Below are 15,350 nucleotides of genomic sequence, written 5' to 3' on the forward strand. Positions count from 1 at the left end.
TGGATAATGCAGCCTCAGTTCTCTGTGGCCTGAGTTAACTACAACCCCACTTCCAAAAAAGTTGGGACACTGTAAAATGCAAATAAAATCTCAAACCTATATGTTATTAGCAATAGAACATAAACAACATATCAGATGTTGAAATTGAGCTATGTTATAATTTCATGAAAAAAATACACTCATTTTAATTTCATGGTAGCAACACATCTCAAAAAAAGTTGGGATGGGCCAGCAAAAAGGCTAGAAAAGTAAGCACCACTAATAGAAAAAACAGATGGAGGAGGATTTTGCATCCAGTGAGGCTATTTGGCAACAGGACTGCTGAGGAGCTAGAACCCTACATCAGGCAACAATGGGACAACATTCCTCTCCCAACACTCAGCAACAGGTCTCCTAAATTCCCAGATGTTTATTTACAGTTGTCTTAAGTAGAGAGCATGTTGCACAATAGTAAACATGCCCCTGTCCCTACTTTTTTGAGATGTCTATATATGTTTATATATACTGTATGTTACACTTTATATAATAGGCGTTTTGCATGTCTCCAAATATCTTACATCATCGTACTTTTATCTGTTTTCTTTTTATTCTGATTCTGTCTACAGCAAGCCACTAGGTGGCAACAGATGAGAAGAAATCCAAGCAACTGTCAGTTTAACAGTCAACCCACAAAAAAGAGGAAAAACCATCTTTATATCTTTCAATAATTTGTTTGAATTTATGCAAAACATTTTGTTCTAAACTGAAACGTTTTTTGGCATCCCATGTTTCAAAATATTATTAGTGTGAGAGACAGAAAAGGCGCTGCAACAGGATTGTTTATTGCTGCTTATCTGTGCACAAGCATGCAAATATCAGCATGTAAGGTGATTTATATTTTCGCACAGAGAAAGAGAAATGTATGTTTTATGTTGTCCTGGGGATGTTTAGGGTTTTGACCAGCAAGGAGGTCAGACAGGCAAGAGGGAGGTGGTGAAGTGTACGAGAGAGTTAGAGAGAGGGAGAGAAGCCATGAAAATGGTCACAAAAATGCCCACTAGCAAAAACAGAAGATTAAAATGATTATTTTATTGACTTCAATGGGCCCCAGATTTGGCTGGGCCCCAGAATAACAACGTGCATTTCATTACTTACACGGAAGAGGACGTGAGACCGCCAGCCTAATGTCTGTTTCTCAAACGGACTAGTTATTAGCCGTTAGCTAGCTTAACAAACATTAGCTGTTAGCTTATGGCCTTGCTAGCTTACAGTTTTCAGTTATCGACGCAAGAGTACCTGGATGTTTGCAGACGGAGCCTGTGCAACTGGTGGAGGGGTATGTGATTGTCACAAGTTGTCCTTTCTGGTTTCATTATTGTAATTCAGCGTGCAGTAATGATAAGAAATCCTGTGGAGCAGACAAAATGTGCACGGGCGTATTATGTCTGTGGTCAGTGATACTTGAATTTGGATCATAAATTAACTTATCAAAATTAATGTTATGTAATCGCAGTGCTTGTTAGTCTGAAAACGTATCTATTTTTCATCTACTTGTATTTCCTTATGTGGCAGACTTGCCTATACAGAGGAAACAACAAAGAAGACGTTAAGTTCAAGCGACTTCCGGTATAAGAAGATAAAATATGTCGGCGATTTTCCATCTTCCGGTATGGCGTTGAGGTCCTCGGCTGCATCCAGGTCCCTCTCCATCGACGAAAGGAGGAGGGACGTGGACGGTGCTTGCTGTTCCTGGGCTGGAGAAAGGACGTTCTGATGGCTGGCCGGACTGGACCTTCCTTCGACAAGGAACCTTGACTTGGGGAGACCCAGAACGCCAGACCAGGAATTCTTTCAGGTACATATTTATTTTAGCTTAGTTTGAGTGAAGGGGCCGTTATGTTTTGGGCTACACCGAACATGAGCATCCCCATGCCTGCAACTAGAGTTAATTAGTGAAAAGTACTCGCTGTAATACAGTATTTGATGCTTTTGTTTATAGTGTGGGCAAACATTTTAGTCATATTGGATGTATAATTTGGCCTTTATCTTTTTTTTTTCTTCTTCTTATTGTGTTTAAGCAACCTGGCAGCTTTAAAGCATTTACAGTGCCTCTTAAAAGTATTTACTTCCTTGATGTCTTACCCTGTTGGTGATATTAGAAATCAATCATGGTCAATATAATGTGGCTCTTTGCTGAAAAAAAACAAACTCTTTTATGTTAAGTGAAAACACATTTCTACAAAGTAATGGCAATTAAAATATTTGAGGTAAAATAAATGACTGCATAGACATTCACCCCTTCAAGTCAGTATTTAGTAGATGCTCCTTTTCCTGCAATCAGTGATAGTGCTTTCAGACAGACACAGTTCTGGTTCTAGTTCTGGCTCCATTCTGGAGTCTTATGCTGCATTCGACTGTACTCAGAACTCGGAAAGATCCGGGTCGGAAATTCCAACTTCCGAGGTAAATTTGTTTTATTGCGTAAGCTCAGAAAACATGGCCGGGTGCAGGAAGCTGATGTTTGTTTGGATGTTTTTCGGGGATCAAAAATTCCTGCTGGGGAAATGTATTAGCTACTTGAGGGAGAGAGAGAAAGAGAAACGTCATATGCTGTAAGTATGACTTGAACGCACCAGCAAGGGGAATCCTGCATGCATCATTGAACTAACTGCTGTTTTCTGGATATAAAAACTACAGCATTAGTGCTAAACATTATAATTATAGGCTACTGCAGTTTAAATATGGGAAAAACAATATTCAATGTAAGGCATACAATATTTTGAACACACTTCAGTAACGTTACCGTTACTGTGTTTTTTCGTCCCTACTACGTACGTGCACAAAGCTTTTTAAATCACAAATTAACAGAGTGGGAATGGAAATTCCACTACATAGTAATTCTACACTTTTAGTAACACAAATGCTAAATTAGATGACACATAAAAGTAAAAGTTGAGGAGAAAGTTCTCCACACTGGATTTAAGAACATATTGTGTCTGCTTTTTGCGGTGGTGGTAAAGGAGCATCAGATTTTGCTGTAAAAGCCACAACAACCTCAGTAGCTTCTGCAGCACCAACACAACCCTGTTATCCGCCATTGTTTTTTTTGGCTGCACAAGCGTCTTAAGACGCTATGTGTGCATAATCGTTTCAAGAAAAATGCTTATAGCCTTCCACATGGAGACGAAACAGTAGGTGTTTACGGATTTGTGCACTCTGGTACCCATTTCAAAAAGTATCGTTTACAGTCACCCAAAACGCTGTTTCCGTGTGGATGAAGCGCTGATACAACAGAAAACTTTTACGTATACTACTGAATTCGTCTCCATGTGGATGGGGTCTCAGAACCTTGGTGTTTTCTGGCAAACCAGCCCACGTTCACGCCAGTTTAAGTGGAACCAAAGTAGGAGGAGGTGAAGGACAGCTGTTCCCGCTTCAGTGTCTTAAGTTTATTAATTATTTGGTCCGTCGTTTGGGTGAACCCAGCCATCGCCGTCTCTTCTGCAAGTTGGGCATATAAGTTCCTCTTCCTTGTAATACTCTCCAGCTTAACCTAGAATTCTGTCAATGACCAAACATGTAGTCTCCTCAGCAGACCACTTTTTCTCTTCACAACCTAGAATATGTCAAATCCACTGATAGTGCCAAAGCTCCAGAGGATGAATAAACTATTTTTTTGTCCCACCTGAGAACCAACTTTTCTGCTTCCAAACCCTTTTTTTTTTTATCTTGAATTGCCGGTTCAGAAAATTCACCTTGTTATCTCTGGCTGCTGAGAAGCGATCCATCATTGAATGGGGATGATTGCAGTCAACAGGTCAGGCTTCGAGTCAGAGCTCTGTGAGGGTGGATGTGTCGATTATTAAGTTTGAACAAATTTTTTAAAAAGTCACTTCTTTGTCACTCGATCTCTAAAAGTGAAACTAAGAAGAGGATCTTGGACCAAACAGACACGTGACTTCTAACACCATTATTCATGAATTTATATGAAATGATTAGTGTTAAAAAATCCTGGTATCAGCTTATAAGAGAAGCGCACTGCACAACAGAGGAGGCAGTCAGCTCAAACAGCCTCTCTGCTACCTGTCAGACAGCATAAAAACCTTATCGTCTTTACTGATAATCAGGTGAAATCCTTCCCTCAGAGCTTTTGCTGAATGATGCTCCTTTAAAGGAAGGTTGTCCTTTCATTGATAGGGATGTGCTTCCCCCTGCTGGTGGAATGGTGGTGATTGAAATGTTCTTTAAGAAGCACTAATTTAGTCTTGATCACTAGAACTCAACTCTAGTTTGACCTTCACTTTTTGGCTCTGCATACCAGGTTTAATTTTGGAAATGTTTATTTTTCACCTTAAAAGTCAAAGTTGACTAAAACTTCAAAACATTTAGTTCAGTTTTAGTCCTTGAAAGGTCCTTTTATTTTAGCTATCACTTTAGTCCAAATATTTCTCTCTTTAAGACAACTTAATCACTTGAATAATGGAGGATCAATACTAAAATAATTTAATGAAAACACTGACACACCTTAAATCATTGGTTCTCATCAGGTGGGTCAGAACCCAAATGTGGTTCTTGGAGCTGTTTTCAGCTGGTCCTGAATGTGTAAAAGAGTCCGTTTGTTCCATTATTAAATTTTTTGATGGCAGAAAGGAAATTAAATTTGTATTAGATTTTTTTTCCTTGAATAATTCAATAATTTTTATTGTGAATGTACCCCAACTCACAGGAGATTTTCTTTTCACCAGTAATTATCCAGACTTTTAAACAGTAATTATCCAGACTTTTCACCAGTAATTATCCGGACATTTCACCAGTAATTATCCAGACATTCCACCAGTAATTATCCGGACATTTCACCAGTAGTTATCCAGACATTTCACCAGTAATTATCAGGACGTTTCACCAGTAATTATCCAGACTTTTCACCAGTAATTATCCGGACATTTCACCAGTAATTATCCAGACATTTCACCAGTAATTATCAGGACGTTTCACCTGTAATTATTCAGACTTTTCACCATTAATTAACAGGACCTTTTACCTGTAATTGTCCAGACTTTTCACCAGTAATTATCTGGACTTTTCAACAGTAATTATCTGGACTTTTCACCAGTAATTATCCAGACTTTTCACCAGTGATTATTAGGACTTTCCACCAGTAATTATCAGGACTTTTCAGCAGTAATTATCCAGACTTTTCATCTGTAATTACCAAGACTTTTCACCAGTAATTGTAAGGACTTTTCACCTATAATTATCAGGACTTTTCACCAGTAATTATCTAGACGTTTCAACAGTATCTATCCAGACTTTTCACCAGTATTGTCAGGACTTTTCACCAGTAATTATCATGACTTTTCACCAGCAAAATATCAGGACTTTTCATCAGTAATGATAAAGGCTTTTCAAAAGAAACTTTTAGGACTGCAACAAATTATTATCAGGTGTTTTTAAAAACAGAAAGTATCAGGACTTTTCAACAGTATTCATCAGATGTCGTTAACGGTAATTGTCAGGACTTTTCACCAGTTAAAATCTGGACTTTTCACCAGTTGTTTTTAGAATCTTTCACTAGTAATTATTAGGGTGTTTCACCAGTAATTGTCCTGACATTTTAACAGTAACTGTTAGGCCTTTTTCACCAGCAATTATCAGGACTTTGCAACAGGAATTCCCAAGATTTTTCTTTTATGTGAGATAAAAAAGGGAAAGTGTAAAACAGTCTTTTTATTCTCAGATGTGTTAACAGCCCCTTATCATCATTGAATAGTTAACAGTCGTTATTAATTTATTTACATTTTAACTGAACAGCAGATTGTTTCAAACAGTCTTAAATTAATTTATTTACATTTGAACATAATTTCATGCTAAACATCTTCATGCAGTTTGAGTGCTTCATGCTTGTTTATTCCCTCTGTCTGGTCCTTATGTGTTCATGAGTCCTGTCCATGATAAGGCCCAGATCAGAGCCTTGAATCTACCTCCTTTCCACCTGCAACAGCCGGTGCAGGTCTAGGAGAAGGATCTAGCCTTAGCCCTATCAGAGTCCACTAACTGAGGAGATAGAGAAAAAGAAGAGGAGGGAGGGGGCTCCGTTGTGGGCTGACTGGGTGAGCTGCTGAGAGAGGCAGGGGCCGAGCGATGATAGACTGAAACCCCGGGGCTATGACCTACTTGAGGGGCGGGGCTTGAAATTGTTAAACTCTGAAGAGGATCAAACTCTTCCTGTAGACTCTTCGGATGCAGAGAGGCGGAGTCAGGATCCTCATGCTGGGTGAGAAGGGGCGGGGCTGGGGAACAGCTGGGGGGCGGAGTAACAGCATCAGGTACGATGAGGGTGGAGGCGTTGCTGAAGAGCGGTTTGAGGAGACTGGTCACTTCCTGCAGCTCCTGAGTGACGACGCTCACCTGCTGGGACAGGACAGCCATCTGGGGGGGGGGGGTGTAAGATGCTCAGTTACCATCGTGGTTACCATGGTTACAGTGGGTTAAAACAATACAGTCTCTGGCCTTGGACATTTTTTTTGTATCCAGCTCTGACTTATCTCTTCAATAAACTTTTCTCTGAGTTGCTTGGAGTCTTCTTTTGTCTTCATGGTGTAATGGTAGCAATGTATACTGATTAAAAAGTGACTGGACCTTCCAAACACAGATGTCTTTTTTTATGATTTATTTCTTACCTCTTGTTTGAGCTTGCTGATGGTCTGCAGAGTTTCAGCTTCTTCACAGAAAGCTAAGAACACAAAGACAGAATACGTCATACATGTCTGTTAAATCAGTGTGTGCCTGTGCATGTGTGGTTTTTGTCTGTTTACCTGGTGTGGGTGAATAAGGGCTGGGGGGGAAACTGTGCGTCACACTTGGAGAAAAATCAAAGTTTTGAGCTGAACCGCTTTGACTTTCTGTCTCGACGCCGTCTACAAACCTGAAACACACACAATACTGCCAATTACTCTAACTGCGCAGGCTAACCTCTACAGCTGTAGTAATCTCTATCTTACCGAGGTGAGAGCTCCCCCTGCAGGCCACCGTAGCTCACCACAGGGACCTGCAGACTGCTGGGGGGTCTCGTGGCATCACCTCCCAGTCTTAGGGTCCTGGGAGGTAGGAGAGGGGAACGCAGAGGGGAGCGGAGTGGGGAGCGTAGACCTCGACCTAACCGACCCGGGGGAGGCACCGGTGGTAGGGGAGAGCGCTCCCCCTCAGATCCCGAGCCTTCTTCATCCTCTATGATAGACGGGAGCTTCTTCACTGTCTCCTCATCGACCTAACAGAGAGATAGTAAACTTATGACTTATGTAACTTATAATATTTGACAATAAATACAGTTCTGATCAAACCGCTGCTTTAGCTACATCATTGCTAATCTCTTCACTGGCAGTCACTGTTTTCTACAGCCGTAGCTACTGCCTCTCTCTCCTGTAAGGGCTCTGATTTAACCAGTCATTCTTCAACCAGGAACAAGCATATCAAGCCTGAATCTTTTGCCTTTCAGAGGTTAACGAATGTGTGCCTAAAAAGCCTATTGTGTATGGAAGCCCTAAATGGACATTTATCCATACATCTTAATTTAATGAATTTTGCTATGGGAACAAGTCAATTTTTATTGTTATTCTTAAGGTGTTGACATATCTCGTTATCTAGAAATAAAAAAGGTGTTTTTCTCATGAGGATGCATTAATTTTTCAAGATCTTAACCGAATATAGATTTTAAAACAGGACATGTAGAACTAGTGATAGTAGTTTAGTAGTTCAAGGGGTGTAGATATTATCCACATGACGTGTATTATAAATTATTTACTGATAACAAATATGAGCTGTAAATATCTGCTTATATTGCCAGTAATTTTCAGCCTATTCCAACTATAAAAGATGCCCTGTATTTGCTGTTAATATCGGCCTATAATGGCAGTAAATTACTCTGTATCAACTATAAATATTACTCTAGACCAGATGTAAATATCAGCCTATGTTAGCTGTATATATTGGGCTGCATCAGCTGTAAATATCACTCCGTCACCTGTAAATATTCTATATTAAGTGTAAATACTGGCCTTTATCAGCTGCAAATATTGGCCTATATCAGCCTAAATCAGCTGTAAATATAAGCGTATGATTATTGTAAATATCAGCCTATAACGACTGTAAATGTTGGCTTTTATCAGCTGTTAATATAGGCCTTTAACAACTTTTAATATCAGCTTATATTGCCTGTATCAGCCTAAATTAGCTGTATATAGGGGCTTAAACCATCTGTAAATATCGACCTTTATTAGCTTTACATATCAGCATATATCAGTATTCAATATCAGCCTAAATCAGCTTTAAATACCGGCCTTAACTGTAAATATTTGCCTTTATCAGCTGCAAATATATCGGCCTTTATAAGCTGTAAATATCAGCCTATATCAGCTTTCAATATCAGCCTAAATCAGCTGTAAATATCAGCCTTTAACGACTATAAATATCAGCCTACATCACCTGTAAATATCAACCTATATCAGCCTATATCAGCTGTCAATATCAGCCTGTAATGACTTTAAATATTGGCCTAAATGAGCTGTAAATATCAGCCTATATCAGCTGTAAATACCAGCCTATATCAGCTGTATATATCAGCCTATAACAACTGTAAATATCAGCCTATATCAGCTGTAAACACCAGCCTATATCACTTATAAATATCAGCCTATATCAGCTGTATATATCAGCCTATATCAGCTGTATATATCAGCCTATATCACTTATAAACATCAGCCTATATCAGCTTTAAATATAAGCCTATATTACCTGTAAATATCAGCCTATATCAACTGTAAATATCAGCCTATATCAGCTGTAAATATCAGCCTATATCACTTATAAATATCAGCCTATATCAGCTATAAATATTAGCCTATATCAGCTGTATATATCAGCCTATGTCAGCTGTAAATATTAGCATATATCAGCTGTAAATATCAGCCTATATCAGCTGTAAATATCAGCCTTTATCACTTATAAATATCAGCCTACCATCTTTGGGCAAGAGGTGGGGTACACCCTGGACTGGTTGCCAGTCAATCGCAGGGCTGGCATATAGAGACAGACAACCAGTCATGCTCACATTCACACCTACGGTCAATTTAGAGTGATCAATTAACCTAATGAGCTTGTTTTTGGTGGTGAGAGGAAGCTGGGGTACCCGGAGAGAACCCATGCGTGCATGAGGAGAACATACAAACTCCGCACAGAAAGGCCCTGTTCGGGAAGTGAACCAGCAACCTTCTTGCTGTGAGGCAGCAGTGCTAACCACTGCGCCGTGCCGCCCTCAGCTGTAAACATCAGCCTATATCAGCTGTAAATATTAACATATACTAGCTGTAAATATTAGCATATATCAGCTGTAAATATTAACATATGTTAGCTGTAAATATCAACCTGTATCAGCTGTAAATATTAGCATATATCAGCTGTAAATATTAATATATATTAGCTGTAAATATCAACCTATATCAGCTGTAAATATTAACATATATTAGCTGTAAATATCAACCTATATCAGCTGTAAATATTAGCATATATCAGCTGTAAATATCAGCATATATCAGCTGTAAATATCAACCTATATCAGCTGTAAATATCAGCCTATATCAGCTATAAATATCAACCTATATCAGCTGTAAATATTAGCATATATCAGCTGTAAATATCAGCATATATCAGCTGTAAATATCAGCATATATCAGCTGTAAATATCAACCTATATCAGCTGTAAATATCAGCCTATATCAGCTATAAATATTAACCTATATCAGCTGTAAATATCAGCCTATATCAGCTATAAATATTAACCTATATCAGCTGTAAATATCAGCATATATCAGCTGTAAATATCAGCATATATCAGCTGTAAATATCAACATATATCAGCTGTAAATATCAACCTATATCAGCTGTAAATATCAGCCTATATCAGCTATAAATATTAACCTATATCAGCTGTAAATATCAGCCTATATCAGCCTATATCAGCTGTAAATATCAACCTATATCAGCTGTAAATATTAGCATATATCAGATGTAAATATCAACCTATATCAGCTGTAAATATCAGCCTATATCAGCTGTAAATATCAGCCTATATCAGCTGTAAATATCAGCCTATAACCACTGTAAATATCAGCCTATATCACCTATATATCGGCCTAAATCAGCTGTATATATCAGCCTTCATCAGCTGTAAATATTGGCCTGTGTTGGCTGTTAATATCAGCCTATATGAGCTTTAATATCACTCTTTATCAGATGTAAATATAGAATGAATATCTCTTGTCTTAATCTTTTTTTTTTTTTCAGTTTTCTTCAGCGTAAGTCTTTTTCTTTGTTTATCCCTGATTTTTAAACTTAAAAATATGTTTTAAGGACTTGGACCTTTTTTCCTACCCTGAAGCTTTACTATTGTTTGGGTCTGTAATACATATTCAAATATCAAATTTGTCAATATTGGCAAATTGGATATTTTCACATGAGCATCACTCATCAATTCATCAGTTTTGTTCCATACAAAGTCTGATCCATGAACTTTTTATTAAGGCTTCATCTGAGAGGTCTAAGAGATTTTGGATGCTATAGGTCATGAAGAAGGTGGCGGAGGGTCCTGGAAGCAGCCCCATTGAAAACCAAGGCTATAAATGAGTCCACACTTGCTCTTCCCTGTGTGGCCCCCAGGTGGCGCTGCTGAGCCGTTAAACTCTCTCTGATAGTGAACGTTTCTCATTCAGCTGCTGTTCATTCACTTTCTGCAGACTCTCATTCACACAAACATGAAACCATTCACTCTGTCTGACTCCAGCCCATCCGATAGATTCCTACAAACACCAGTAAACACCTTCATGACACCTGACAGGTAATGCTACCCTTTCAAAATAAAAGCCCTGCAGTCAGATCCATCATACTGAGCCTGTTTGGTGAATGATTTTGGACTTTTTGCACCTTTTCTGAACCAAACAGTGAAAACAAACACTACATCTTCTCCTCTTCCTCCCATCACGCCCTCCATCCTCTGTTTGCCTCCTCCCTCGTCTCCTTGCCTCACGTGCAGGCGCTATTTTTAGATCACAGTAGTTTAATTTTAGCTCTGTGTGAGTGAGAGCAGCACGTGTCGTCCTCTGTCTGCAGCATGCAGCTAAAGGACATCAGTGAAGTCTCTGTGGGTGTGGAGGCAGCTTCATATGTGAGCTGCATGTTAACATATGGTCAAGGATGCATCTGCTTATGCGCATGAGACACTGTTAGTTAAACGTATGAGGGCGTGAAAGAGTCGATGCACATGAGTGAACAACCATGATGCAATTTGATTATGATGCCTGAGTATGCGAGCGTTTCGGAGCCCGTAAATCAAACGTGCTGTGTGATGGAGTGTGACAGCAGAAAGTATGAATGTGCGTCTGGCACGTGTATGCTAATATAAGCCCATCCCTCTCTCTCCTCCTGCAGCCCTCTTTCTGGTTGTTTTTCTATATTTATCATCACTGAGTATTTATAGCCCCACGCTGCTTCTGCTGCTGCTGCTGTACAAAATATTTATGTGTCTGTGAGAAGATTGAAGATTTCTGTGCATGCAGGCGCAAATGAAGATCCTTGGCTACAACTTGACAGTAATGATGAATGATAACAAAAGTTAAAGGTGCAACATGGAGGGCTTTTCTGACTGTGTCTGCATAAATTAGAAAATGATTAAACCTACTTAATACTTTCAGATACTTCCATTTAATTTCCAGTCATAATTGGACATGTCTTGGTTGCCTTGTTTGTCCTTGCTGTGGATATTGGATGTTATGTTAACCCTTAGAGCTCACGCGCCACACCCCTTTGTAAATTGCTTGGTAACTTTTGAACTGTAAGTCGTAGACCCTAACTTGTTTTTTCCTGTGAAAGCTCTGTGTTGTGCCTTTCTAAATATGTCTTTCATTCATTCATAGCTCTTACAGAACATTTTCTTCTGGGCCTGGGACTTGGCTGGCTTCTCGGGCTCTCTGAGGATGGTGTTGTCACATACAACAATACATGACACAATTTACAAAAACGTTAACTTTTGAACCATAAGTCATAGACACTCTTTTCTCCTCTGAAAGCTAACTTTCTTGTCATTCATTTGCTATTCTTGATGTCTTTGTAGCCCTTAAAGACGCTGTTCTAGTGAGTCCAGAACTTCGGGGACTTTTCGAGGTCTTTAAAGATTAAATCTACGGCATTAGATCTGATAATAAGCATCTTTCTATTCCATTTTTAATCTGTTTTCAATCATGTACTTTGGCTTTTTTCAGTGGGTAGTGCCATATTTGTTGAGGGCAATGTTTACATGCAATGCATTTTGGGAGAGGTTGTCCTCCAATAACAAGATGTTGCGTCTCTACTGCTTAAAGGAATGGCACAAATGAATCCAACTGCAAAAAAGTGTATGGACTTTTTTTTGTATATATGTAGATATTTTGAAAACCATTAGTCACAGAATGTTGATTGTTTTTTAACTGTTTTGTCCTCAGAGATCTGTGCAAAGAAATGGCTTTGACTCTATTGTTTACTGTGTGTTATCAATACTTATCTTGAGTTTCAAATTCCAATTTGTTTTTTTCTTTTGTCTTTAGAGTCCTATAACTTTTTCAAAATTCAAGTGAAATTACTGTAGTAGATATATTTTTAAAGCACAGGTTGTCCTGACAAAAAAGATGTATATAGCTTGACTCTGCACCACAGGGTTGATGTTTTACAAGCTTTTCAAGAAAAAAGTCCAGACGAGACATGATAGTGAAAAAATAGCTGTGAGCTCTAAAAAGGGTTAAAGACTATAAAGAGGCGTGTCCTGGAAGATGCCATTCTGTTGCTGTACCACATTCACGTTTTCGGGCGCTTGATACCAGACCCAAAAGCCTGCTTGGGGATCACCTCCCTGACTCACTGGGAAAGTGATAAAAAAAACTTGAGCAGTGGTATTTCACCAGCAGCTGAGGCCTCCTGTTTATTTTACACTTCCAACAAAAGATGGCAGTAAATTTCTTTTTCTGTGCTCTCAAACAGAGCGGCTACTACGGCAGTAAAGATGGATAAAAACAGCTGTTCTCCAGGGCAAACACTCAGCCAGCTTTTGCCAGTGGCATCAGGAAAAGAGCCCTAAGTGCCGTGGCGAGGCATGACTAAAGGCGTCTGGCCGCTGCTGGTGTGGGTTTGTTCATAGAGAATAACGGGGTGATTGTTTTGACACGCGACAGATGTTGCTGGTGTTTTGGGCTTTCGGTACCCATGCTGCTTCATATGTGAGGTAGGAGAGCATAGACATAATATACGTAGACGCCGCATTGGCAAGTGGGCTGTACATCAACTCCATTGCCATTTTGCCAGAGGCATTCCTGGGAAAGATGCCTCGCTCCTGTGCTGCATGGGGCTGACAAGATTGCATTGAATAATATTTCAAACAATAACAACACCCTTCATCCCGTATATACTTGCATTTGTTTATGAAACGGTCTTGCCTCTGGCAATATGGCAGACACGTTGATGTACAGCGGCAGCGGGCAAACACAGTCAATGAGGCGTCTATGTATATTATGTCTATGTAGGAGAGGGTTTACAGCGTCATAAGGGTGGTTAAGTGGCCCCCTACCTTCCTCTGACTTGCCTGTTTTTGCTGTGCCTGAGAGGGCTTGGCATTGGGCTTGGTCCTGAATTGCCAGGTCCATAAGCAGCCTGATTGTTGCACATGAAGCCTTTGCAGCCAACTTCAACTTTTGCTTTCCAACCACGTTGTTCAGTTCCTTGTGAGGATTGCAGACGGGAAGCAGAGTCATCATTTTGAATTGGCCACCAACTTCCAGTCTGTTGTACAGAACTTGGTTTGCTTTGCACCCTTGCAGATAAACTATCTTGCAGATGCAGGATAGAATGATGTACATTCAAATGAGTACATTCATCTTATCGTCTCCAGAGTAGCGGTCCGGCAGTTCAGGACTTGGTTGCGTTGCCAGGTGTACGGCCTTGTGTCAGGCTTGTTTTACTGCCAACCAGAATGTGCTCTTGGTTTACTTAAGATGGACCGTGGGATCTTCTCCGTACCATTGGTTCAGTTTTGAGAGAGATGGCAGGACATCATACGTTTGCGTTTGAAACGCTCCATACCCAGCAGCTCCCTCAAAGAGAACTTTCTCCTCTTAGCTAATTCCCATCCTCCCTTGTTTTGCCTGGGAGATGGCCTTTGCGCACCTCCTCAACAACCAGACCTCTGGATGACTGCCAGTTTCCAAGTTATATCTACAGACTTCAAGCCTGCCTGCAAAAATGGCTGGGCCACTTATGTTTCTCAGATCACTAGCCCAGGTGCTAGCCTCCTGGCTGAAATCTAGTCCCAAAAGAAGTTACTCAAGAAGTTACGTTCAGGTTCATGGCATTGCTTTGAAGTAATTCAGTTGGCCCACACTCACCAGTAACACTGCTTAAATGCCCAACAAGCCTCCCAGAATGCTTTGTGAGTCACATCTGGTGTCAACCAGGAAGACCAATTTTAACAGTTTTTCTCCACCATTTTGTGAAAGTCATCTATGAAAACAAACGGGCAGCTTTTCTTCATGCAAAAGATGTTTTTGCTCTGATTTTGATCAACAGCTGCCTGTTCAGCTACATTCATGTAGTTTGCTGTGCATGCCTTCTAAGCTGATGTGTTGTTGCTCTGATTGGTCCGTAACAAATATCACCCTCCGAGTTTTATTTTGAAAGGTTCCGTCCTTCCTAACACCAACTATAGGGTGTCTCTGAGTGAAACATATCCCATATCTTGGGGATGTGGAACAGGCATCTGGTAGCTGTGTTGGATTGATATATTAACGCCTTCCTAATATTTAAGGCTTTATTATTTAAAAAAAGAAGCAACATATGTGAGCTTGTTATGGTAGACAAATCTAGCTATATTTTTAGACACTGCATCACTCAATCACCAACACATCCTCAAGGTTTTAAGCTGCAGCATTTCTGCTGCATCATACTTTCAGCCACATCTACCTGCAGCTTTAATATGTTATGCCATTATTCTTCATATTCCTGCTTATAAAATCAATCTATGGAGCGACAGGGTCAGAGCCTCGATGCCAAACTCCATCACTATTCTGCTGCTGCTGTGGTAAACATTTCAAAGATGAGTATATATGTCAGATCCTTTGATTTCTGCTCTAATTAAACTCTCCCGGTAAATTACGAGTGAGTAATCTTCAGGATAATCTGGTTATTCATGTGTAAAACACAGCTGAGATTCCTCTGTGTTTGAATGTTGGCTGCAGACAGTCTTCTCGCTCCTCGTGCAGATGGTTCAGCTTTTAAAGATGTGAGGCATCAGTGAGTCCGAG

At 39.8% G+C, this 15,350-nt stretch overlaps 1 protein-coding gene across 1 annotated transcript in view; it reads right to left on the bottom strand.

Moving 5' to 3' along the window:
• Nucleotides 1-5,719: 5,719 nt before the first annotated feature.
• LOC121505993 (potassium voltage-gated channel subfamily H member 8-like) overlaps nt 5,720-15,350 on the bottom strand; it is a 45,289-nt gene continuing 35,658 nt past the window's right edge. The window contains exons 12-15 of the mRNA XM_041781455.1: nt 6,981-7,246; nt 6,795-6,904; nt 6,660-6,712; nt 5,720-6,408 (exon numbers count right to left, since the gene is read on the bottom strand). Of these exons, the coding sequence (XP_041637389.1) occupies nt 5,992-6,408; nt 6,660-6,712; nt 6,795-6,904; nt 6,981-7,246 (846 nt within the window). The 3' untranslated portion in view covers nt 5,720-5,991. The remainder of the gene's footprint in view (nt 6,409-6,659; nt 6,713-6,794; nt 6,905-6,980; nt 7,247-15,350) is intronic.

This window comes from Cheilinus undulatus, linkage group 24, assembly GCF_018320785.1.
Source record: "Cheilinus undulatus linkage group 24, ASM1832078v1, whole genome shotgun sequence".
NCBI classification, from domain to species: Eukaryota; Metazoa; Chordata; class Actinopteri; order Labriformes; family Labridae; genus Cheilinus; species Cheilinus undulatus.